Raw genomic sequence first — 25,050 nt, 5'->3', positions numbered from 1 at the left:
TAAATTACCTTATTTTATTCCAGTCTTTCTTCACAACAGCGCCAACTATGATACACATCTATTTATAAATGAACTTTCAAAAACACCAGGGAATATTTCTGCCATAACAAACACAAGTCAAAAGTATATTTCATTTACAAAAATGCTATTCACAAAACCTTTAACTCGTATTAGGTTTCCAGATTCTTACAAGTTTATGGGAACACCACGAGCCTACCTCGCATCAAATCTAAGCTCCACGGACTCTTTTCCAAATCTTAATTCATTCTTTCCAAAAGAGGAAATTCTCACTAAAGAGGAAATTCAGATTAAAGAGAGAATTCAATGTAAAGAGGAAATTCTAATTAATGAGGAAACTAATGAAGAAATTCTAACTGAAGATGAAATTCTAAGAAAATTCGAACAATGAATGAAATTCTAACTAAAGAGGAAATTATGATTATAGATGAAGCTCTGATTAAAGAGGGAATTCTAACTCGAGAGGAAATTCAAACAAGGAATGAAATTCAAAGTAAAGAGAAAATTCTTACAAGTAAGGGAATTTATCCTCACGATTATATGGATTCATTTATGAGATTTCAAGAAACACAACTTCCTTCAAATGAAAGTTTCTCTAATAACCTTTATGAAGAAGACATACGTGATAAGGAATATAAACACGCACAAGAAATATGGAAAATATTTAAGATAAAGAACCTTGGAGAATATCATGATTTGTATCGAAAAACAGATGTTTTATTGTTAGCTGATGTGTTTGAAGCTTTTAGATCACTCTGTCATAATAAAAATTGTTATGGATTAGATCCTGCCCACTATTTCACAGCTCCTGGTTTTGCTTGGAGTGCAATGTTGAAAATGACAAAACAAGATATAGATTTAATCAGTGATGTAGATATGCTTTCGATGATTGAGAAGTCTAAGAGAGGTGGAATATCACAAGTATGTTCAAAAATATATGCTAAAGCAAATAATTAATATCTTCCAAATTATGATAGTGAAAAAGATAGTAATTATTTGATGTATTTTGATGCTAATAATTTGTATGGATGGGCAATGTCTCAATCTCTGCCTTATGGTAAATTAGAGTGGGTGGAAGAAAAGGATTTTGAAAAGGCTTTGATGAATATTGTTATTTCTTCTCAAGAGGAATTGAATGAGGAAGAAGAAGGTTATTATTTTGAAATTGATTTGAGGTACCAGAGTGATCTTCATAATAAGCATAAAGACCTTCCTTTTGCATGTGAGAAAGAAACCCCAAAGAAAGAATGGTTCAGTGATTATCATAAAAGTTTTAATATTGAAGGCAAATCAACAGAAAAGTTATTAACAACATTCTATGATAAAGAGGGATATGTTTTGCATCAGAGAAGCTTAAAACAGTTTTTGAGAGAAGGATTGAGAGTAGCTAAAATTCAGTTTTAAAATTCAAACAAAGTCCTTGGATGAAAACGTATATTCAATTCAATACAGATATGAGAGCAAATACAAAAGTAAAATTTGAAGGGGACTTTTATAAATTAATGAATAATGCTGTATTTGGAAAGACTATGGAAAATGTTAGAAACAGGCAAAACATTAGATTCGCAACATCTTGGAAAGAAGCTTCGAGATTGATAAATAAACCAAGTTTTGAGAGATAAGAGGTTTTTTCAGAGAACTTTTCTGCTATTCATATGAAAAAGGAAAGTATTGTAATGGATAAACCAATTTATATTGGAACAGCAGTTCTTGATTTATCGAAGATATTGATGTATGATTATTTGTATAATGACTTAAAGAAAGAGTATGGTGAAAATGTTTCATTGTTGTATATGGACACTGATAGTTTTATCATAGATATAAAAACTGATGATGTTTAAAAAGATATGAAGAAAAATATTGGAGTATATGATACAAGTAATTTCAGCAGGAAGAATGAGTTATTTTCTAAAAAGAATGAAAAGGTTATTGGTAAGTTTAAGGATGAGTTGGGTGGAAAAGTAATGAGTGAGTTTTTTGGATTGAGAGCAAAGGTATATGCTTATAAGTATGGTGATCAGATTGATAAGAGGTTAAAGGGAATAAAGAAATATGTAATAAAGAAATCAATAACTTTTAGAAATTATTATAATTGTTTGATGAATAAGAAAGAAGAATATAGGAAAATGAATACAATAAGAAGTTATAAACATTACATATATAGTGAAGAAGTAAATGAAATGGCATTGAATGGACTGAAAATATCCTTGAATGGACTGAAAACTTTGATGGTTATCAATTGAACAATGAAAAAACAATTTACTATCATCTCAAAATGATATGTGGCTCAGGAGGTGGTCAGACGAGATCATTAAGAGAAGTTTATCATTTCGTTATGGCACAAAAGGGGTATCTTAAAAAATATAAAGATTCAAATGTTTTGTTTTTAAATATTTTAGATGCGGATTATTGTGCAAAGAAAATTAAACTATTGAAGGAATTTGAGAATGAACAAATCTTTGTAGGTTCAATGAGTGAGCAAAACAATATGCATTGGTTATTTGAAAAAGAGTATCCCGAGGCTTAGATGTTTCAGATATTTCTTTAGAATCACCTTTAACAAATCACATAACTACTTTACTGCTTGAACAAATCTTTATCTTATTGCATTGGTTATTTGAAAAAAAAAGTGTCCCTAGGTTAAAAGGGGAGACAAATAAATATACCTTGGGATAAATAGGGGGGTTTATTTTTTCGGAAAAAAAAAATGAATCGCTGAAAATCCCCCATTCATTTACATGGGGAAAAGTGAGCCAGAATCAGTATATTCACCCTACTGGGATGCCCTCTGGAGGATTCTTGGTCTTCGTGGGGTGTCACCAAAACTGATCGATCTGATGTCTGAACTCTACTCTGGTACTGAGAGTGCTGTGAAGTGTGGTGGTACCATCTCTGACTTATTTCCAGTTGTTACTGGAGTTCGTCAGGGGTGTGAACTGGCCCCCACACTTTTCAGCACTTGTATGGACTGGATTTTAGGGAGGATGTCAGAGAGATCAAGCTGCGGTGCATCATTTGGGAATGTCAAGATCTCGGACCTTGACTTTGCAGATGATGCAGTCATCTTTGTGGAGACTTTAGATATCCTTTTGGGGGCCCTCGAGGTGCTGAATGAGGAGTCGGAGCCGCTGGGATTACGGGTTTCTTGGGTCAAAACTAGGATCCAGGCTTTCGGTGACATCTTGGATGCTGATGTCCTGTCTGTGTCTGTTTGTGGTGAGGATGTTGAGGTCGTGGAGAGATTCACTTACCTTGGCAGTGATATTCATGTCTCTGCTGGCTGTGAGTCAGAGGTCAATAGACGTCTGGGTCGGGCCTGGGGAGTCATGGATTCACTGGATCATGGGGTGTGGCGCTGCCGGTACCTGTGCGGGAGGACGAAAGTCCGAGTCTTCAGGTCCTTGGTACTTCCAGTCTTGCTCTATGGATGCGAGACTTGGACTCTGCCCAAGGATCTGAGACGGAGACTTAATTCCTTTGGTTCCGGGTCTCTTCGGAAAATCCTTGGCTATCGCTGGTCGGATTTTGTGTCCAACGAGCGGTTGCTGAGAGAGACTCGGATGAGATTTGTTACCTGCATAGTTCGTGAGCGTCAGTTGCGGCTGTATGGACATGTGGCTCGTTTTCCTGACGCTGATCCTGCTCACCAGATTCTCTCAGCGAGGGAGTCTCATGAGTGGAGGAGGCCAGTGGGCCGACCACGTTCCTCGTGGTTGCAGCAGGTTGACCATCATCTCAAGGAGATGGGGATGGGCCTGGCATCTGCCTGGGGGATGGCCAGACGGAGGCCCCTGGAGTACCGGCGGAAAGTGGACGCAGCGACGCGCTGTTCTGGCACATGCTCCCATACCTGACCTGACCTGACCTGACTTTAAAAATTCTTTGACAGTGCTTATTATAAGAAGTCAAAATTCAAGCTCATAAATTATTTTCCTCCTTCATTCATGAAAAGGACTTTTCAATGACCAGTGTATACATAAATATCCATTTTTTTCAAATTTGAATATTGTAGAAAATGTTAGTTAAAAAAATAATAAAGATGCTTCCTACTCGTCCACAGACCAAGCAACTCTGCACAATGCTAAATTCCCACAACCGTAACAATATATTAGATGAGATTTTAGAGATTTCACATGAACTCGTACGTGCCCGTAAAAAAAAAAAAAAAAAAAAAAATAATAATAATAATAATAATAATAATAATAATAAAGAAATAAATAAACCACACAGGCCGTTTCTTCGCTCTCACGTGCCCGTACATGCATGACCCGGAAGTTCGATATTATTCGCAGTTACGATTATTCGCAATTTATTTTTAATACCCAATTATTCAATTAGCGCCAACGTATTTTACCTTTTTGCAATGTCGTGGCAAGGAAAAACAAAAAGAGAAGAGAAGACAGAGAAAAAATTTACTTCATAGTTCGGAGCATACCAGCACTCTGATGTTCCCGAAATTTATACACCATTTAATATGAAAACGATCATAACTTGGGCCATTGTGTTTATCTATAAATGCGCATAAGAAATCGAGAAATTATTAGAATACACGAAGTCATCACTCTCCGGAAGCCCGTACGTTGTAACCCGTAATGGGGAACGTGGCTGTGCTTCCCTTCCCCATCGGCCACGCCCACGCAACGTGTCTTCCCATTGGTTGGTAAATAAATGGCCATAACTTGGGAAGCACTTGTCCGATTAATATCAAACCTTGAAAACGCACATCCTCAGGTCCCCAGCAATATACCTGGCAAGTTTCAATTAGATCGGACCAGAGGTTGTTGAGAAACAGCGGTCTCTCTCTCTCACACACACACACACACACACACACACACACACACACACACACACACACACACACACACACACACACACACACACACACACACACACACACACACACACACACACACACACACACACACACACACACACACACACACACACACACACACACACACACACACACACACACACACACACACACACACACACACACACACACACACACACACTCTGCTGGAATTATAGATAGATGAAACTGTCAATGGTGACATACAGAGAGGTAAACGCTTTTCTTGAGGTGATATGAAAAAGCATTTTCTCTTGGTTGATGGGGAGGGTGCAATGTATCATCCAGCTGCCTTATTATTATTATGAGTACCGTAAAATTCGGACTATTAGCCGCAACTGTTTCCCTCAACTTCGACCTCTGCGGCTAAAATAACGATGCGGCTTGTTTCTGGATTTGTTAGATTTTTAGATTCTGGATTTTCTGGATTTCTGGACGGACTTGAAGACTGGGTTAACACACAGAGTGGATGGTCGTCAGGGTGTTTCTACTGTTCTGATTACACTAAAAGCAAGATCGATCGCTGCAGAAAAGAAAATAGAAGAATTTCAGGGCAGGCAGTCATGGTGTTTCAGATTTATGAAACGCAAAGGTCTTTCTGTCAGAGCGCGAACGACTTTCTGTCAGAGCACGAACGACTCTCTGTCAACAACTTCCTCCTGACTTCGAAGAAAAAAAAAAAAAAAATCGCAAACTTTCGGAACTACACGCAGGAGAAAATAACAGAGAACTTCATTGCTCCCCAGGACATAATTAATATGGATGAGGTCCATCTGACCTTTGACCTACCTCTCAATCGGACTGTAAACAAAAAAGGCGAATCGTCCATCTGTTTAAAAACAACTGGTCACGAGAAAACCAATTTTACTAGCGTCCTGAGCTACACGGCATCTGGAGAAAAACTTCCACCAATGGTCATATTTAAACGCGTTACGTTGCCAAAGGAGAAGTTTCCAAAAGGAATCGTTCTTAAAGTGAACAAGAAAGGGTGGATGAATGAAACGCTAATGAAGACGTGGCTCACTGAGTGCTACGGCAAGCGACCGGGAGGGTTCTTCCACTGAAACAAGGCCATGTTGGTTTTGGACAGCATGAAGGCCCACATTACTGATACCGTAAAATAAGCAATCAGATCGACTGACTCCATCCCAATAGTGATCCCAGGTGGCACGACCAAATATCTTCGACCTCTTGATATCAGTGATAATCGTGCTTTCAAAGTTGCACTGCGTGTTGAATGGGAAACATGGATGACCAGTGGCGAAAACTCTTTCACTAAAACTGGACGCATATGACGAGCAAGCTTCACGGATGTCTATCAATGGATTTTGACAGTGTGGGGAAAAGTAAAACAATCTACGATCGTCAACAGCTTTCGCAAAGCTGAACTCTTGGATGTAGCAGACGACAGAGAAGCCACCAGCTCCAGCCAGCAAGACTGGGATTCATCCGACAGTGAAAAAGAGGCCGGGGTCAGCGATGCAGTCATAGCAGAAGCTGTGCTTCTGTTGTTCAACTCAGACACTGAAGACGAAGCTTTCAGTGGCTTCAGTGGAAATGATGACGACGACGAATAAATGTGACTACCGGTATTTTTTGATTGTGTGTATTATTGTGTATCTTTGGTGTCGCTGTATTTTCATTTTTGTGTTGTTTTGTCACTGAATTTGTGATTGAATTTGTGCTTTGCGCGCGTCTGACAAGTTTCTGTGGCTGTCGAGTTTCTCACTTTTTGTGGCTAATTTTCGGACGTTTTTGCGCTTGGTTTTCTTGTGTCACATTTGCGGCTTATAAACCAGTGCGCTTGTGCGTGTTTAAATTGCAGATTTTTTTAAATTTAGGGGATGTGGCTCAATGGTCCGAATTTTACGGAATATCAGAAGAATATCAAGGTTTTCCTCAACAATCCAGTATATATTTAAAGTGGATCAGGCCCGATATGTCATTGCTTTTGAGAAAAGCATGCAATCCTGGATCAGACTAAAATTATTTAAAGATGGTCAACAAAACATATCCCTTCCTCTCAACAAGAGACAGCTGCATTCTCCATCAGAAATCATAAATGGGTGTGAATCATCAACATGTTTAATGAGTGACAGAGCAAGTGTCAGTATGTAGCTTATCAAATACAGTGAGTATCAACAGGTTGGTTCCTTTGTGCCCAACCTCACTCGATTAAACAAGTAATTCTAATTCTACGTGAATGATGCAAGCCTGGTGTTGGCTTTGTCTCATTGGTCAGGGTGGCTGGTTTGGGATCTTCGGGTACTAAGTTCGAGCCCTATTTCCACTGAATTAACACCAGGTGGAGTTGACTCGTCATCCTTCCAAGGTCAGCAAGTGAGTACCAGTGTACTGGTTTCGGGGCACAGCATCAGCGGCATAGTCACGCCCCAACAAAATTATAGCTACTGGGCAGCCAAGCTGCCATACGCAAGAAAAAAATTAATGATGCAGCAATTTTAATTGCAGTTGCAACAATGCTGCTGCAACCCAAATTATGTACAAACCACCAGTGCAATAATTTACACCAAATCTACGACATTACAATTAAAATTGTAATTGTGTAAATTAACGCAGTGATGGGATTTGAATTGCAAGCTACAATTCTGCTGCAAATGTCTTGTTCATATCATTATACTTGATCCCAGGTCGATGTATTATTAATTTGGTCGATGTACACAATGAGAAATGCAAATACGCCATTGGCAGCCAGCACTCACCTGTATATGTCTGCTGCAGTGCTGAAATGTCCATGCAACAACTCTGGTGCCATATAGGTTGGGTCCCCCTCCTGAGCATCATTCAGATCAGCCTGACATAAAATCAATAAATAAAAAGTAATATCAAATAAGTGAAGTAAAATGATTGATTGCATTTTTTAAACAAATTCGCAACACAAAAAAATCTCACCAAAAGGTACCCAAAATGATTTTTACTCTTGCTGAAGGAGAGGGCATTGTGTTTGGATCAGTTTATCTGTCTGTCTGTCTTTGTCCGCACAGAACTTTCGTGTTTTTCTCCGTAACCGATTGTCAGATCGAGACGAAATTTTCACCATCGGCGTGACGACTCGTGTGGAATGTTTAAGTCATAATTATGACATCAGAAGCCACGTGGTGTGGCAGCCATGTTGGAAAAACGGAAAAACTTTGGACCTTTGTATCTCTGAAGCCGCACCAAGGAAAAAATTGAAACTTGGCACGCTGCAAGTACTCCGCATGGGAATAAATGTAATTTTTTGATGACGTCAAAGGTGCCTTCATTATAACGTTATAATTGCATATGTAGAATGCTACATGTGATCAGTATGAAATTTTTTTGAGGATCATCTTTGGATTAAATGGTCCACAGAAAAAAAATATTTGATGACATCATCAGTCACGTGATTCGGCAGCCATACTGTTTTGTTTTTTTAAACCTTCAAAAATCTTTTCTGAAGTGGCTGAACAGATTGAAGATTGAACAGACAGATTGAAGCGAAACTTTACATGTATCACCACCTATCCACGAGGAACAAAATAATCGCACATACGATGTCATAGGTCACATGGTTTGGCAGCCATATTGGATTTACCTGAAAACCTATAAAAAATCTTCTTCTCCAGAACGGCCGGACAGATTGAGGGGAAGCTTCACACAAATGTTCCCCATGCCATGGGTGTGCAAGGTTGTCAAGGAATAATTGATAGGTCACATGGTTTGGCAGCAATATTGGATTGAAGAAAAATATTAAATGTTTTCTCTGGAACCGCTTAATCAATCGACATGAAACTTCACATTTATGATCTCGTAGTGAAAGGGAATACAGGTTTTAAATTTCAACTTGATTGGATGCATGGTCTGGTAACCAGAATTATTTAATTTGACATGGGTTCTTTTGTTTTTTTTAATGAAGCTCACTTGACTGTGCCTGGATGTGTTTGAGGGTAGAGTAGAAGCAGCTGAAATGTGAATCCTATCCAGGTTCCTCCTGATGACTTAATCTTTGCTTTTTGCTTGTTCAGGTTCCTTTTGATGACTCCAATGCAGTCCTGTACCTCTTTGGTCTTCCATTTGAAATGAATTGAAATTATTTTCATACCATTCTGAATTCAATTGACTAACAAGAATAGCACTCGGTCGAGTGCATACCTCCACCATGCTAAACAGTTTATGATTTTTATCTCACTGATGGGCCGGATATGAATCCAGCGAACCAAAACCGAATCTGTTTGTTCTTGTCACCTAACCAATGCATCAACATAGTTTTTTCACAACCCGTCCATAACTATTTTAAATATTGTGCTCTGTAATCGCTTTTGGCCCGCATGTATCAATGGCGAATAATCACTTTAAAAATTCTTGTATCCAGATCCGGATCTTCACCAAAATCTTATCAATTTGTCCTCGTCATACACTCAACCTGTCCACCAAATTTTGTCCGAACCCATGCATAAATGTTCGAGATATCCTGCTCACAGACAAATAGACAGGGGTGAAAACATAACCTCTGTCCACCTTCGGTTGCGGAGGTAACGATAAACGTCATGGGTCAGGGTCAAGTATCCAATCGAAGCAGGGTTGCATCAAAGTGGGACGTCTTGGTACCTGGTCATCACTGCCAGCAGTTATAAAGTGGCAGTTGTAGTTATGTCTATTATTAATTACGTAACACACCAGTATATACACAAACACCACACAAAATACACAACACAAAAAAAACAAGTCCTGGCGATGGTCTGCAATCTTTGATTGCTCTTTTTCTTGTTTGTTTATGTATTTGAATATGAACAAGAGTATTCCCACAGTGAACAAAATAATATAACAAGATTCTGATGAACAAAATAACATGCATTGAAATTATTTTAAAATTATATTTCATGGGGGAACACCATAATCATTTGTGGTGCAAGCTGCACTTTTTCTCCCCAAAATGAGCTTGGGGATTAACACGTGCATTGCAGCACAGTGGACTGCTTGTAATTGCCAGAAGCTAATTACTCGCGAAAGACTTGAGTTATGAACGAGCTCTTATAGTGCTAATCAGAGAGATCTCAAAAATCACTCAGTAAGAGTTGTTCAGTGCAGGGCAAGCCAAAAAAGTGGGCCCTGGGAAAAGTTTAACAACTGTACTATTATCCAATCAAACTTAAACAAAATTTGCAAATTACTCACTCATATCACTGAAAATTTCAGTTTACAAATACATTTGACAATTTGACAATGAAATTACTGACGATGTCGATGTTTGATGATATGCTCCAAATTAGTCTGGGCAGCCTGTGCTGAATCATGGGGTAACCTGAAGCAAATTGCAATAGTCATCAAACCTGTTTTTTTATCCGATTCCTTTGGCATCTGGCAAAATCATTTTCAAAATCTACCAGCCTCAAGTTGGTGGAACATCTTTTTAAGGGGGTTGTTTACCCCTTCACCCTTAAATTTCACAGTTCTAATCTGGCGAAAGTGAAAAATAGCAGAAGTTTGTCCAAATGATTTAAAATTAGTTTTTATATGCCGTGGTTGTATCAGGAATCCAAAGACAAAAGGCCAGCACAACCATTAACATCAACCTGTACTACCACACCATCAATTATATTTGCATACGCCGTTGCATCTTTGGCGTGGACACAAACGACTGGGTATATGTCAGCTTGTATTGAAAAAGAGAGCCCGAGCATTGTAGTGCGGTCTCTTTGGAGTGCAGGGCGGATGCCGTTGAGAGTGCTTCAAGACCAGATATAGAGGTAGTGTGTGTGAATTTGATCTTGGTGAACATCTGAATTAGAAGCGATTGCGAGTTCGATAAGGAACTGAAAATTGCTGTATGATGTCATACATGAATGTCTCATTAGAAATGATATTGCAACAACTAAAGAATGAATCAATTGAATGTAAAACTTCAGGCAGAGAGTTAAAGCAGTCTGTGTTTGAACTTTTCTGTTCATGGTTTGGTGGCTGGCTCATGACTGAGAGCAGAGGGATGTTTGTTGTGTGTGTTGTTGATCCCTTCTGTCTGCTGTTTAATCATGAATACACATCATGTCCATCACTTAAAATGATCCCTCAGACATGCGCACATGTGTTTCAGTGCAGTTTTGAATATTCCCACAAATGGGTAGGCAATTTAAGTGTGTCTTGAGTCATGAATCACATTATGCCTTGAGAACGCCCACATTATGCCTCGAGAACGCCCACAATATGCCTTGGTCCCACGCCCCACTTTGATTTTCAAAAAAAAAAAATTGTACGCCCCACCATGATTGGAGACATTACAGGAAATTGTTACTGCCCGGGGGTCGGCCACCAACCGACCGCTCTGAACGGAGCCGCAAGTCAAGTCGGCCCGACCGATCGCCCGGAATATAGATCGCCGCCCAGATAACTCCGAGCGATGGGTCCTTGTACAAGAACCGAAATACGCCAATCGGCAGATCACGTGGGGTAGGGTCGATTGCCAATCTTCAATTTACCTAAATACCCACGTGATCCAACTACCGGGGTATTCCACCCTCGACGCAACTCGTACGGAAACAAACCGCCGAGGCGAGCTTGTCCGTGTGCGATTCTGAGTGGCGTAATCGCCGAGAACCGTCGGTCCAAATGTCCCCCTATTGCGGCAAACCAATGGCTTTCTAACTCCCAACAGACGAAATGTTCAGTCAATGAGGGAATGGACGCAACGAGCAGGTTTACATTCACACAAGGACATTTATTATAATGAAGCACGTATGCAATTATACAAGCAACAAAAGCACGACAAAAGAACTACAACCGTCTACTTATTATGTATAGTCATTTACACTTAACAGTAGTTCCTACTTATTAGACGGGCCCATGGACACACGTACACGCGCGCGCGCACACACATATACACACACACACACACACACACACACACACACACACACACACACACACACACACACACACACACACACACACACACACACACACGAAACGGTGGCTGAAGCCTTTAATCACAAGCTCCAGCTCGGAGGACAGGTGAGCTGAAACTCAGAGCTTGATTCGAACCTTTCCACCTCGTGTGGTCTTCAACTTGTCCGGACCCGGGCTCCAGCGATAGCGAGCTGGATCCAATTGCCGTGATCCTCCCGAGCTCCCGCGCCGGTGAGACGAGGCGCCGATCCTTCCTGTCGATCGTCGCTTCCCCAAGGATCCAACTCCAAGAACAGGCCGATGCGTCGCACCAAGCAGGGAAACAAAATGGAGAACAAAAAGCTCCACGAACCAAGAAGGAAAGGAAGGAGAGGAAGAAGCCTCCACTTGCAGCTCGAGCCGAACAACTGGCTCAAGTTCCTTCCAAAACAAAGCAGCAGCCGAAGCTCACTGAGCCAGCTAAAGCGAAAAGCTTCCGAAGGCTCATGCCAAGCAAGCCAAGCAGGACCTGATGGCCTGCTGAACGACTGCTCTCTCAGAAGCAAAAAAGCTTACTCCACCCACGGGACTCAGCACACGAACTCTGCCCACGGGACTCAGAAAGGGACTCCCACGAACTCAGCCCACGAACTCAGCCCGACCACGGGACTCCCACGGGACTCTTTTTTAACAAAGAAAAGATGTCCTCTTTATCCTTTGCACCCCTTCCCCCGCACCCGGAATGACTCATGCCCTCGTGATCCACCCCCCACTCAATCACGGGTGGGAGGGAGTTGTGACGTCACCGCAGGGTTCTTCTTCCTCTTCACAGAATAGGGGGAGGGACATCTCCATTGTTCGCTGCCCAAATATTAAATTGATCCGCAGCGCATCTAATCAATTTCAAAAGATTTAAACAATGGAAGGTGAGCTATCTAGGGAACATGCACTTATCGACATAGCTGACTTAGGGAACCTGTATGTTGCGTGCAATTGAATTCCAAATTTATAACACTATACTACATATGTATTCAAAAGGCTTTATTAAAACTATATTGCAAATTTTATTCAATTGCTACTCACTTTTGCAAATTCAAAATTTGAAAGTGCAAAGCTATGAAAGCGATCATATATTGATTCATTAATTCTGAATCCTCATGCCCCACCAAAATATTGCCACGCCCCACCTTGAGAAACACTGGGCAAGATAATGCACAAATGGAATATTGTGTATGTTCCGTGTGAGAATTCTCTCCCTCGTGCTGTGGTTAAACAGTGAGAGTCAAATTGGATTAAAGCTTGGGCTTTGTCACTGTTTGATAACCTTTACTTGTGTACTATTTTGGCTTTGAACACTGTACGTTGCATACATAATAAATGGATGGCCTATGAAGAGTCCCATTTGAATACCTGTTATAGGAGAATAATAATATAATGCAACATGTTTAGTCAAGAGACCACTTTGACTTGTGGCCACTTTGGCTTGGGCACTTTGATAATGCCAAGGCCGCACGGGCCAACATTAAACTGGAATCTCTGTGCTTTGCCAGCAGGAAAGGACATAAATGTGTGCCGTGCCTTGGATAGACGCTGAAGCAAGTGTCAAAGGTTTATTTAAGAGCCATAGAGATCTTGGAAACACCAGGGAGCCTTGGTTTGTAAATAAAAATGCTGATAAATTGTGAAACTAGAACGGACACTCGTAGAGAGCATATACCTTCGCCGCCGCTACTGTTTTGTTCTTGGCATAAGAGTGTGGGGAACAGAACAAGGAGCATTTTGGTGCCGATTTCATACGAATCGGATAAGAATTGACTGCGTTATGATAAAAATACGCACATCTGCAAGGTCGTGACCCCCTGACCTTTGACCCCCAACCGCGAGTAAGGGAAATTACGTCATTGTGTCAAGTTGCATATCACAAGATTGGGCATTAAATTCTGAACATTTGGCATTAGTTTCATGCAAATTGGATAAAAATTGACCGCGATATGGTAAAAAGACGATTTTGAACTTTTCATGACCTTGACCTTTGACCCGATTGCTCCCAAAATCTAATCAAATGGTCCTTGGCTAATAACCAATCATCCCACCAAATTTCATGCAATTCGGTGTAATACTTTTTAAGTTATGCGAATAACAAACAAAAATAAACCAATGTCACCCGCAGGGTGACCCGTATCTTGCCAAAAGGTGACCACGTGTGACTTCTTTAAGGTCACACTGAGGTGAACAGAGCTGCTATCCACCAGGAGCGACTCCTTGAGGAATATCTGCCTACGAGAGATTCCGATGAGAATCGTTCTACAGAGTAACCATGAAAAATATGCTTTTGCCTAATAACGTCACCAAATGACGTCATAATGTCTCAACCTTGACATATCTAGAAAGCACTCATCGAGGTGTTCAATTTGAGGTACTACACGATATGGTTCCTAAAACTTGAAAATTTGACCTTGGGGTCAAATATGTTTGACTTTAGGCGCTAACTATGAAGGTCAAGGCCAATCGCCACCAAAAATTAATCAGCTGAGCGCCAGACTATGAACGAAATTCCCATGAAGTTTGAAGACGATCCGATCAAAATTACTCAAAAAATAAGGGTTTCGTCGACTCTCCTGATTTGCGACAAAGTGACCTTGACCTTTGACCATGACCTTCAAAATTTTATGCGCTGAAAGGGACCTTTATAGGCCTCTGATATGAGAAGTTACAAAAATTTCCAATGATAACTGTGCTCTGCAGAGTGATTTATACGTGATTACAGACCAAAAAAAAAACAAATAAATCATATGAAGGTCAAGGCCAATCGCCACCAAAAATTAATCAGCTGAGCGCCAGACTATGAACGAAATTCCCATGAAGTTTGAAGACGATCCGATCAAAATTACTCAAAAAATAAGGGTTTCGTCGACTCTCCCGATTTGCGACAAAGTGACCTTGACCTTCAAAATTTTGTGCACTGAAATGGACCTCCATAGGCCTCTGAAATACGAAGTTACAAAAATTTCCAATGATAACTGTGCTCTGCAGAATTTTTTATACGTGATTACAGACAAACAAACAAACAAACAAAAAAAAAAAAAACATACAAGCTGACTAACATATCTTGCAAAAACTTCGTTTTGGCAAGATATTAATCATTGGCATCTCCCACAAACATATATTTTGGTACTGATTATAATGCCAGGATTTGGGACATTTTCTTTTAAAAACATGGGTAATGACGTAATTGTGTCATGTCGCCCATCACAAGATTGGGCAATGAATTCTGAACATTTTGGCATCGGTTGCATGCCAATTAGATCAAAATTGACCACGCTATGGTAAAAATACGAATTTGACCTTTCCGTGACCTTGACCTTTGACCCGATCACTCCCAAAATCTAATCAAATGTTCCTTGGATAATAACCCATCATCCCACCAAATGTCAAGCGATTTGGTTTAATACTTTCTGAGTTATGCGAATAACAAACAAACACACACACACACACACACACACACACACACACATATTCACAAATAAATAAATAAATAAATACACAGCGACCAATACATAACCTTTCGCAGAATGCGAAGGTAATGACAATTGTGAATGTAAAATATATTCTGAACGGGGGTCCATTTAGTACATTGGCTATCGCTGGCATTGAGACAAAGTTAATTAAATAGCGGTTTGTTCAGTACTTAAATGATTAAAAGTGGGGAATTGCCTCCAATTGCTCAGCCCAGCAAGCTGAGGTCTTAATTTGTAGAAATGTTTCCAAAATTTTGATTTGGTTCGTTATCATTGTACTCAAAATGTGATCGAAATGTAGAAATGTGATTTGGAATTATTTTAAAGTTTTTTCTAAAGTAGTTGTGTATGATTTTGGTACCTTGTGATGAACAAGGATTTATACTACACAGATGATTCTCAGATAAATGTGACGTTTAAAGCAACAACCATCTCCCAAACTCCCTATTGGTGTTTTGCACATAGGGTGATTCACATATGATGCACGATCCCTCGGACGAACGTTAAACTAGGTGTGCTGTCTTCATTAGTCTCGAAATGGCAATGGCAAACCACCTAGTGTAACCTTTTGATCGACTCAGGCAGGCAAAATTCCTTGCATACATGAATTAAAGAATGTTACCTCTTATAATGATTGATCTGTGAACCAAGTACATCAAGTGGTGAAGAAAATTGGGTTAAAATACAGACAAAGCTTGTGTCGGACTGGCTCTTCTTCTGAGTCCTCCTTAGAAAAGTGTGAGACTGGCTGTCGGGTGCTTCTTGAATACACACAGTCATGCAGGCTTTATCACAAGACCATTCCTTGACACACTTGTCTGCCAAAGTCAACTGAATATTCGTGCTATTCTGCACGAATAGCAGAAAGGGGGGCGGAAAATTTTTTCCTGGTGGCTTTATATGTGCATCGATTTGTCAGGTTAATTCATGAATCATTTAATTGGACTACAATTTTGCTTTTATTGTCACACTGATAGACCATAAAGCTGTTTAAGCGAAATTGGATACATAATACACACCAAAGGTGGTGTTTGAACCTAATGGTCATCTGGAGTCACCAATCAGGGGAAAAGGGACCAGTTGGGTGCCAACAGCAGGTTCAAATCCTGCCATGCTTCCCCCACAGCAAGGTTAACGGACGGAGTGTTTTGAGCTGCAATTTGGAGTGATATTCGCCTGGTGACTCAACTTTGACAAATGATTTGACAATTTTTGTCCACCTGTTGAAAAAAAAGAGGTTTAAACTGTATTTATCTGTTTTGATTAAGGAATGGGTTTGTATTCAAATGGTCAGAGTAAGTACATAGACGACTCGAGTAAGTGTGATGGGATATTGCAGCATTTTTCTGTATAAGTGAGAGAGAAGTGGAGAAAAGAAGTGGACAATGTCAGAGATTTGAAATGTTGATGGAATTCCGAATAGTGATGAGAAAGATTGGTTGCAGATGATTGTTTTTTTTTCCAAGATTTTCCAAGGTTTACCTCGATTCAGCTCCATTGACCATAAAATAAATGGATGCTCATCAGATCGATGAAACGTTAGCATTTGGTAGTGTTTAAACTGTTAAGAGAAATTTTGTATCTCTTAACCATGTTGTCAAGCTTTTTGTTTCCAAATGGACGCTCTGCAGCCAAAGTGTGGTCCACAGCTTGGGAACTCGCACTGCTGTAAAATGTCAAGGCCAAACGGCATGGACTCCCACACTCCTACTATGGGGGAGTTCGCAGAGCTGAGAGCCCGAGAAAGACAACCCAAAGAATCGCCCTGTGACTACAATGATAGCCATACTACTTGTATAATTACTCCTGTTGATTAATGTAATTATAACAACCGAGCTTTTAATTACCAATGTGCTTTGACCTGTATTGTCGTGATACTGGTGATAATGTTTGCATACACCTGGTTTGTTGTCATATACATAAACATGGGGAACAGTTCGTAACGAAAGGAAGTTATGTACGAAAACTTAGTTGATTACTTTCAAACCCAGCTTCTTCATGACATCAAACCCATGACATCAAAATTCTTCTTCATAGTTTGATATGATGTCACAATTGACGCTGGGGACCTGAGTATGTGCCTTTTTACCCCTCAGCCCGAATTGGGCTAAGGGGTATTGTCGTCACAGGCGTTGTCCGGGCATCCGTCTGTCAACTTTTGTTTTCTGTCAATTTCGAGGAGAACGCCTTGTCCGATTAAATCCAATTTTCGGGTGTGTGTTGGGGTTGAGTAGAGGAAGGATCCTTTCCAAAATGGGCACGCTGCGATTTTCAATGTGGCCTCCATGGCAGCCATCTTGAAATTGGTTTCCATCTATTTCGAGGAGACCGCCTTGTCCGATGAAATCCATTTTTGCAGGGTATGTCGGGGTAGAGTAGAGGAAGGTTCCTTTCGAAAATGGGCGCGCTGCGATTTTCAATGTGGCCTCCATGGCAGCCATCTTGAAATTGGTTTCCGTCGATTTCGAGGAGACCGCCTTGTCCGATGAAATCCATTTTTGCAGGGTATGTTGGGGTAGAGTAGAGGAAGGTTCCTTTCGAAAATGGGCGCGCTGCGATTTTCAATGTGGCCTCCATGGCAGCCATCTTGAAATTGGTTTCCGTCGATTTCGAAGAGAACGCCTTATCCGATTAAATCCATTTTTGCAGGGTTGTTGGGGTTGAGTAGAGGAAGGCTCCTTTCGAAATTGGGCGCGCTGCGATTTTCGGTGTCGCCGCCACGGCAGTTGTCTTGAAATTGGTTTTCGTCAATTTCGAGAACGGCTTGGCTATGCATTTTGCAGTGTGTGTGTGCGTGTGTGCGTGTGTGCGTGTGTGCGTGTGTGCGTGTGTGCGTGTGTGCGTGTGTGCGTGTGTGCGTGTGTGCGTGTGTGTGTGTGTGTGTGTGTGTTGGGGTTGAGTAGAGGAAGGTTCCTTTCGAAAATGGGCACGCTGTGATTTTCAACGTGGCCTCCATGGCAGCCATCTTGAAATTGGTTTCCGTCGATTTCGAGGAGAACGCCTTGTCCGGTCAAATCCATTTTGGCAGTGTGTGTTGGGGCTGGGTCGAGGAAGGTTTCTTTCAATAATCAGTGCGATGCGATATCCAATATGGCGGCTAGGGTAGCCATCTTGAATTTGTTTTCCGGACAATAACTTGAGAATGGCTTGACAGATTGATTTTATTTTCATGGGGGTATAATGGGGGTGGTTAGGGGAAGGTTCCTTTCGATATATAGCACAATCCGATATCCAATATGGCGGTTACGGCAGCCATCTTGAATTTGTTTTCCAGACAATAACTTGAGAACGGCTTGACTTATTGATTTCATTTTTGTGATATAATGTGGGTGTTTAGAGTGAGGTTCCTTTCGATATTCAGCGCAATCCGATATCCAATATGGCAGCTAGAGCAGCCATCTTGAATTTGGTTTCCGGACAATAACTTGAGAACGGCTTCACACATTTATTTTATTCTGGCGAGGTATAATGGGGTTGATTAGAGGAAGGTTCCTTTCCAAAATGGGCATGCTGCGATTTTCACTGTGGCCGCCACAGCAGCCATCTTGAAATTGGTTTCCATCAATTTCGAGGAGAACGCCTTGTCCGATGAAATCCATTTTTGCTGGATGTGTTGGGGTTGAGTAGAGGAAGGTTCCTTTCGAAAATGGGCGTGCTACGATTTTCAATATGGCCACCATCTTGAAATTGGTTTGCGTCAAGGGGCTGATGGGTTACGCCCGCTTTGCGGTGCTATTTTTCAAGGTTTGATATCGTTCTTCTTCATCCGTTTCAGCTGTTTCCCAAGTTTCCCAATGCCACGATAGGTACAATTGAGTTAGTGGAAGCTTTTGAGGAAGCCCTACCGTAAAAACCTCTCTTCCGTCAAAATTGACCAAATCAAATCGGATTTTTTTATATCTTGTACTTATGGACATTACGCACAGTTTCTAGGAAATGAAATTGCGAGAAAAAAAAAAAAAGAGAAAAAAATTAATAAAAAGTTCAAGTGGGCGCGGCTCCGCACACAAGGGGCGTGGGACACCCCTCATACAAAAAGACACAACTAGACCATGATATCTAGCTTGTGTCCAAGTTTCATTAAGATCACATCAAACGTCACGGAGCTATGCTCTGGAGAGTCACAAACAGACAGACAGACAGACAGACACAACAAAAATAGTGGTCACTGCTGGTGTCCGCGAACCAAAAATAGTGCAATGATACCACAAGCCAATTAAAATATTACCATCTTTCCTCAGCACAGAAGTGTAAAGTTAACTGGAAATAAATAAATAATAACAGTTGCTTTGGAACTGCTTGTGAATGAAAATTGAGGAAGAAGAAAAAGCTTACTTTCATAATTATTGTACAGATGATTAAACATTTTTCTTGACAAGAAGGGATCTTTGGAGGATAGTGAAAAGAATTGTTGATTGCAAATTGGAACCCTGATAAATACTGCTGCCCTTTCCACATGGAAATAGCGAATGAGATGAATGTTTTTGAGTAAAAATACAATTGAGATTTCTTTATATTGTTACGGCTGTGGAAATTCGCATTACACCATAAAGGGCCCTCAGGTCAGATATCTCGATAGGTGCATGTGTAGTTAGCCCAAACCCGTTGTATAGAGGGAATTTATGTGATCCATTCGGGCTGCGATCCTCCAGTTGGTCGTTTTTCTTTCTCTATCTTTTATTTCAAACAAACAAAAACCGCCAACGATGCTGGTGGGCTTTTCCCGCCATTCTTGCCCGCGCTTGGTGTGAGGGAAGGGGGGAAGGGCGGCTCGCCGCCGATTGGTGGATGGACAGCGTGAGGCGGTCAGGGTGAGGGAACGCCCCTTTTCGAGAATCCTCTCGGAGGAGGGTGGAGCCGAAAACGGGGCGGAGCAAAGGGCGGAGCCCCGTGCTATAAAAGACAGACACGGGCGCGTTCTCTCCCTCTTCCTCCATTCGCTTCCTCCTCCTCTTCCGCTTCGCTCGACTGCGTGTGGTTGTTGGTTGGTTATTCCCTTGTCCCAGTAGGGTGGCTTGAGGTCTCGCTCTCTCTCTGACTCGTGGAACTCGCCTCCGTCTGAAGTCGTTGTTGGGTCATCGCCGAGCTGTGTCGTCGTGGTCGAGTGTCTCTGCGTCGGTGTGGAGCTCGCGGAGCCCGAGGAGCTCGTTGAAGTCGAGCTGTCGTCGTCGAGTCTGGTCGAGTCGGCAGTGGAGGACGGCGAAGGAGATGGAGCTCGGAGTGGAGGTCATGGGAGGAGGACTCGACGGCCGCACCAAGGGAAGTCCTTTATTTTCTTTGGGTTTGTGTAAATGACTGTGGGTGGCACCTGTCCTTAAAGTAGTATTGTTTAAGTGTTGCCGTGTGTACGCGTATTCGGTTTTAACTCTTCCTTTGCTTTTTATGTGCATTTTTCTTTTGCTGTGGATACGTGCTTGTCTGTGTGTGTGTGTGAATAAACGTGCTTGTGTGAACTTGTTCCCTGTTTCACTGCGTCCTTTCATTTGTTTGACTCTCCATCTTGCATCACGATTTGTTAGGAACATCACGGAACTGTCAAGGCTGAAGATAACACCGCTCGGTTATCACTGTAGCACGGAACGGACCGCTTAAGCGGTTCGTGTCCAGAGTCGGCCTGTGGCATGGTACGATCGCCCGGTCGACCATTCGCGCAGGTACTTAGGTAGATTGAATTTGGCGAGCAACCCTATCCTGCGCGGGTGGGCAATTGGCACGATCGTGGTGAGGTTAAACCCCCACCCGTGACTAGCTCCCGGCGTTGTTCCGAGAGGGTCACGACTGAATTGTCCGTCCGGTGGGTGAGGCGGCCGCCATTCGAGTCGAGCGGCCGATCGCACGCCGGCGGGCGCGAAATCGCAACACTGGTGTCAGGAGTGGGATTCAAATCCACCTCGGTCTCCAACTAAATTTACGGAACCGGATCAAAGGTGAGTGGAGCGACCCTCCGTGTTCCATTAAATTACGAGCAATTTAAATTTAATCGCTTACGTGAAATAAGATGGAGTCTCAAGGCGAGCGGGTGCCGGGGGCAGAAATGTATATGTGTAGAAATGTAGGATCCATGGCCCAGGACGGCACTTGTAATTTTAATCCGTGGGGAAGCTCAACCCAATATTCTGAGCACGAACTTTACCGGCAAACTGAGTCTCATAATGGCGGCGCGATCGCACCTCAGCGCAGCACAGAGCGAGCGGCTATTTTGAGCGCAGCGAATGGCACGACACGAGGCGAGCGCTCCCAACAACTGTTTCAAACCACGGGGTCATGGCAGGCGAGGAAGGGTGACGGCAGTGCATTGCGGATTGAATTGGACGAGGCACAGGAACGAATTTGGGGGGTGGGAAAAGGTCTTAACCAACGCAAACTGGGTTCATGAGGATTATGTGCACACGGAAGCACAACGATTGGCCGATGCACAGGAGCAAATTCAGGAGCTGGAAGAGGACTTAGGCAGCACAGTCGAGAAGCTACATAAGGAAATGACGTTAGTACATTGGTTGCATGGGTTTTTGCTACAAAAGGCGAGTGAACAGAATAAAAGGAAAGAGGAAGAGCAAATTGGTATCTCCCAGGATAGGAACAGCTTAGAGGAAGAATGGAAAAAAAAGTTGGAAGAAAGAGAATGAGAACACGATTTGGAAATAAAGCAATTGAAGGAAGAGATAAGAACAGGCAATCAGGAAAGAGAAAGCCTAGAATGGAGGATAAAAAGAGGAGAGAGACAGCTGGAGGAAAGGACGGAAGAAATGCTGGAAAAGTATGAACAGTTCAAAGAACTGCAGGGAGAAATGAGGGAGGAAGGAGAAAGGAAAACAAAGCATGAAAAGGAAAAACGCAAACAAGATGGGGAATTGGAACTACTGAAGTGAGAAGTAAGGGCAAGCCAGTTTAAAAGAGAAATCCTGGAAGGGGAGATAAGAATGGGAAAGGAATGGCAGAAAAAAACGAAAGGAATACAGTAAAAAAGGGACGAATTGAGGAGGGAAGCAGTGGAAAGAAGGAATGAAATAAGTGAAGAAGCATGCAAATTGAGGGAGGAATTGGAAAAGAAAGCTTCTGAGTTACAAAACGAGCTGAGGATGTTGAGAGAGGAAAGAACGAGAACGGAGAATGAAGCGTTAAGGAACCACACTGTAAAGATCGAACAGCTGGAAGCGAAGGCCAGATTAAAGAATGAGATGCAAGAAAGAGTAATGATGGAAGAACGAATGAGACAGAAGAAGGAAATCCACCAATGGAAGGAAACCACGAGATTGCAGAATGAGGAACAAGAAAGAGTACTGAAAGAACAAAGATTGAGACAGGAGAAAGAAATCAGTCAGTTAAAAGAAATGATGAGATTGCAGAACGAGGAACAAGAAAGACAGTGGAATAGAAAACTGAAAGAGTATGAATTTGAAACTGAACGACAAAAGGAAAAAAAAAACAGGTTGGAGTGTGTGGAGATGAGAAAGGAATTTGAAAATAAAACTTCTGAGTTACAGAAACACGAAGACAAAGAAAGGGAACGACAAAACGAGTTGAGGATGATGAGGGAAGAACAACTGAAGCAGGAAGGAGAAATCAGGCGATTGAAGGACACAACGAGATTGGAGAGGGAAGAACGAGAGGAACAATGGGATAGAAAACAAAAGGAACATGAAGCCGAGGTTGACCAATTGGAAGAAAAGGCAAGGCTGGAGTGTGAGGAGATAGACAAAGAACAGCGAATGAAACACAAAATGGAGATGAACCAAATGAAGAAAACCATGAAACTGGAGAAGGAAGGACAGGAGAGGAAACAAGGAAGAGGAGTGAGAGAACAGCGAATGAAACACAGGAAGGAAATGAGCCAATTGAAAGAAACGATAAGATTGGAAAATAAAGAGCAGGAGAAACTGTGGGGCAGAAAACAAGAACAATGCGAGTTTGAAATTGAACAACTAAAACGGGGAGCAAGATTGGAGTCAACGGAGATTGAGAAGCTCCGGAGGGAGAACAAACAGCTAATGGGGCTCAGAGAGGAAGAACGACTCAGATGGGAAGGAAAATTGAGCCAGAAAGAAACAAAAAAGTAGAGGAGAGACTGCACGATAAAGACGGGGTTAAAGGAACAGAACACATCCACACAGAGGTAGTGGAGGACAATGGGCGTGAGCTCGCGGAGCGTGTCGTAACCGGTGCAAGCAGCTGGATAGCCTCCTTCGGGAACGGAGGGAGACGCTGTGCTCCCTTGAAGCTGATCACGACCAGGTGAGTTTGGTCGTGCTTAGCGAGTTCGAGGGGACGAGTGCTGTGGACAGGTGCACGCCGAGCTTGGGGGATATAGAGGCCCCGGGAACCCTGGTGGGGACACGAATCCCCAGTGTGGTTGTCCCTGTGTGTGTGGTGCAAGGTGTGAGTGTGCCCCCGTGTGTGAGTGGTGGTCACGAGTGTGCCGAAGTGCGTGCCTCCCAGCATGCGGCGGAGTGTGAGGGAGACCGCGTGTGTGAGGTCGCGGTATGTGAGGGAGATGACGGTGGGCATGCGGGAGCACGCAGCTGCATCTCCAAGAGTGAGTGGAATGTCGAGCTGTGTGATTGTCGTGACACGCAGGTGTGCGTGGGTTGAATGGAGCATGAGCACGAGAGTGCGATGGAGACGACTGCGACAGATAGACAGGGGCCGGGTAGCGGCCGTAGCTGTTTTGGGGACCGCGCCGGGTTTGCCAAGCAGCGAGCGCGAGGTTCGGGCCGTGCTACGCAGGAGGCCGCCACGTGCTCGCTTGCAGGAGTGAAACCCGGTCCGGAAACGCCAGCGGTGGATGTTGCCGATCCCGCGGACGGACAAAGTTTAGGCAGGATTTCAGATTTGGACCGGATGGGTTCTCCACGCGAGCGTGAGTGTAAAGCTCCAACGGGCAGAGCACATGTGTTCGCGTGGGGAACCCCTCGAGACGCGAGGCTTGTGTTTTTTTTATGCGCCGGGTGACGTCATGGCTGCGTGTGTGGTTGGAATCCGGCAGGAGAGTGAATCCCTGCCGGATGGTACCGTCCAAGAGGGACGAGGGACGCGAACAGCTGCCATGACGACACGCCAAAGGTGCGCGGCTGAATTTCCACGCAGGCTGCGAGTTGCCACGCTGGTGCTGCGCAATTAAAAAAAGAAGAAGCAAGCCTCGCTTTCGGGTGAACAGGATTCCCAGGCAAGGGGTGGAAGACCCCCTTGGCCAGGCACAGGATGACACAAGTTAGGGGGAAGGGTTAGCTTAGCTAGACCGGCTCCATGGGGCAGGGATAAGTCCTCATGGGACCCGTGGAATGGATTAGGTAGAGGGATTGCAGTTTAGATTTAGGATGGGATATGGGAATTGAGTTTTGCATTTGAGAACAGTGACAGATTTTGGATGTGTAGAGGGGATGTAGCTTAGCCACGTAGTGTTAAAAGGAACGGGGGCACCATTAGCCGTGTGGGCAGTGTTGTGGGCACGGGTGACCCTCAGAAAGGGGCCCGGGAAGCCAGCCTGCCACGTGAGCGTTTCAGGGGAGTCGCCATGGAGGGCACTCCCCGGTGTTTAGGGAGTTGGTAGGCTCGGAGGCAGTGTAGTGCCCGGGGGTGCCATTGTAGGAGAATCGGCAGAGGGTAGTGCCTGCCAAGGGAGCCACGCGTCCCAGCCATGAAACCGTGTGAGGGCACGGAAAGAAAATTGGGGGGCGAGGCCCGAAATTTGGGAGGACACCAACACAGGCGACGGGAATCTTGGTTGCTAGAACCGATAGGTTAAGCGAGAGGCGCTTGTTGAAAGCCCCGGGGTAGTTTAAAGAGTTAATGGCAAGGGTAGAT

At 42.9% G+C, this 25,050-nt stretch overlaps 1 protein-coding gene across 9 annotated transcripts in view; it reads right to left on the bottom strand.

Annotated features, from left to right (window-relative positions):
- Positions 1 to 25,050, bottom strand: part of LOC147034988 (membrane-associated tyrosine- and threonine-specific cdc2-inhibitory kinase-like) — an 84,492-nt gene that overhangs the window by 27,415 nt on the left and 32,027 nt on the right. For all 9 annotated transcript variants that reach the window (XM_085892031.1, XM_085892063.1, XM_085892014.1 and 6 more), the window contains one exon: positions 7,594 to 7,685. In XM_085892031.1, coding sequence (XP_085748157.1) covers positions 7,594 to 7,685 — 92 coding nt within the window. The remainder of the gene's footprint in view (positions 1 to 7,593; positions 7,686 to 25,050) is intronic.

The sequence above is a fragment of the Eptatretus burgeri genome, chromosome 1 (assembly GCF_056783735.1).
Source record: "Eptatretus burgeri isolate ZD-2024b chromosome 1, Ebu_testis_v1, whole genome shotgun sequence".
NCBI classification, from domain to species: domain Eukaryota; kingdom Metazoa; phylum Chordata; class Myxini; order Myxiniformes; family Myxinidae; genus Eptatretus; species Eptatretus burgeri.
The sequence above is the reverse complement of the archived record's forward strand: the minus strand, read 5'-3'. Positions and strand labels throughout refer to the sequence as shown.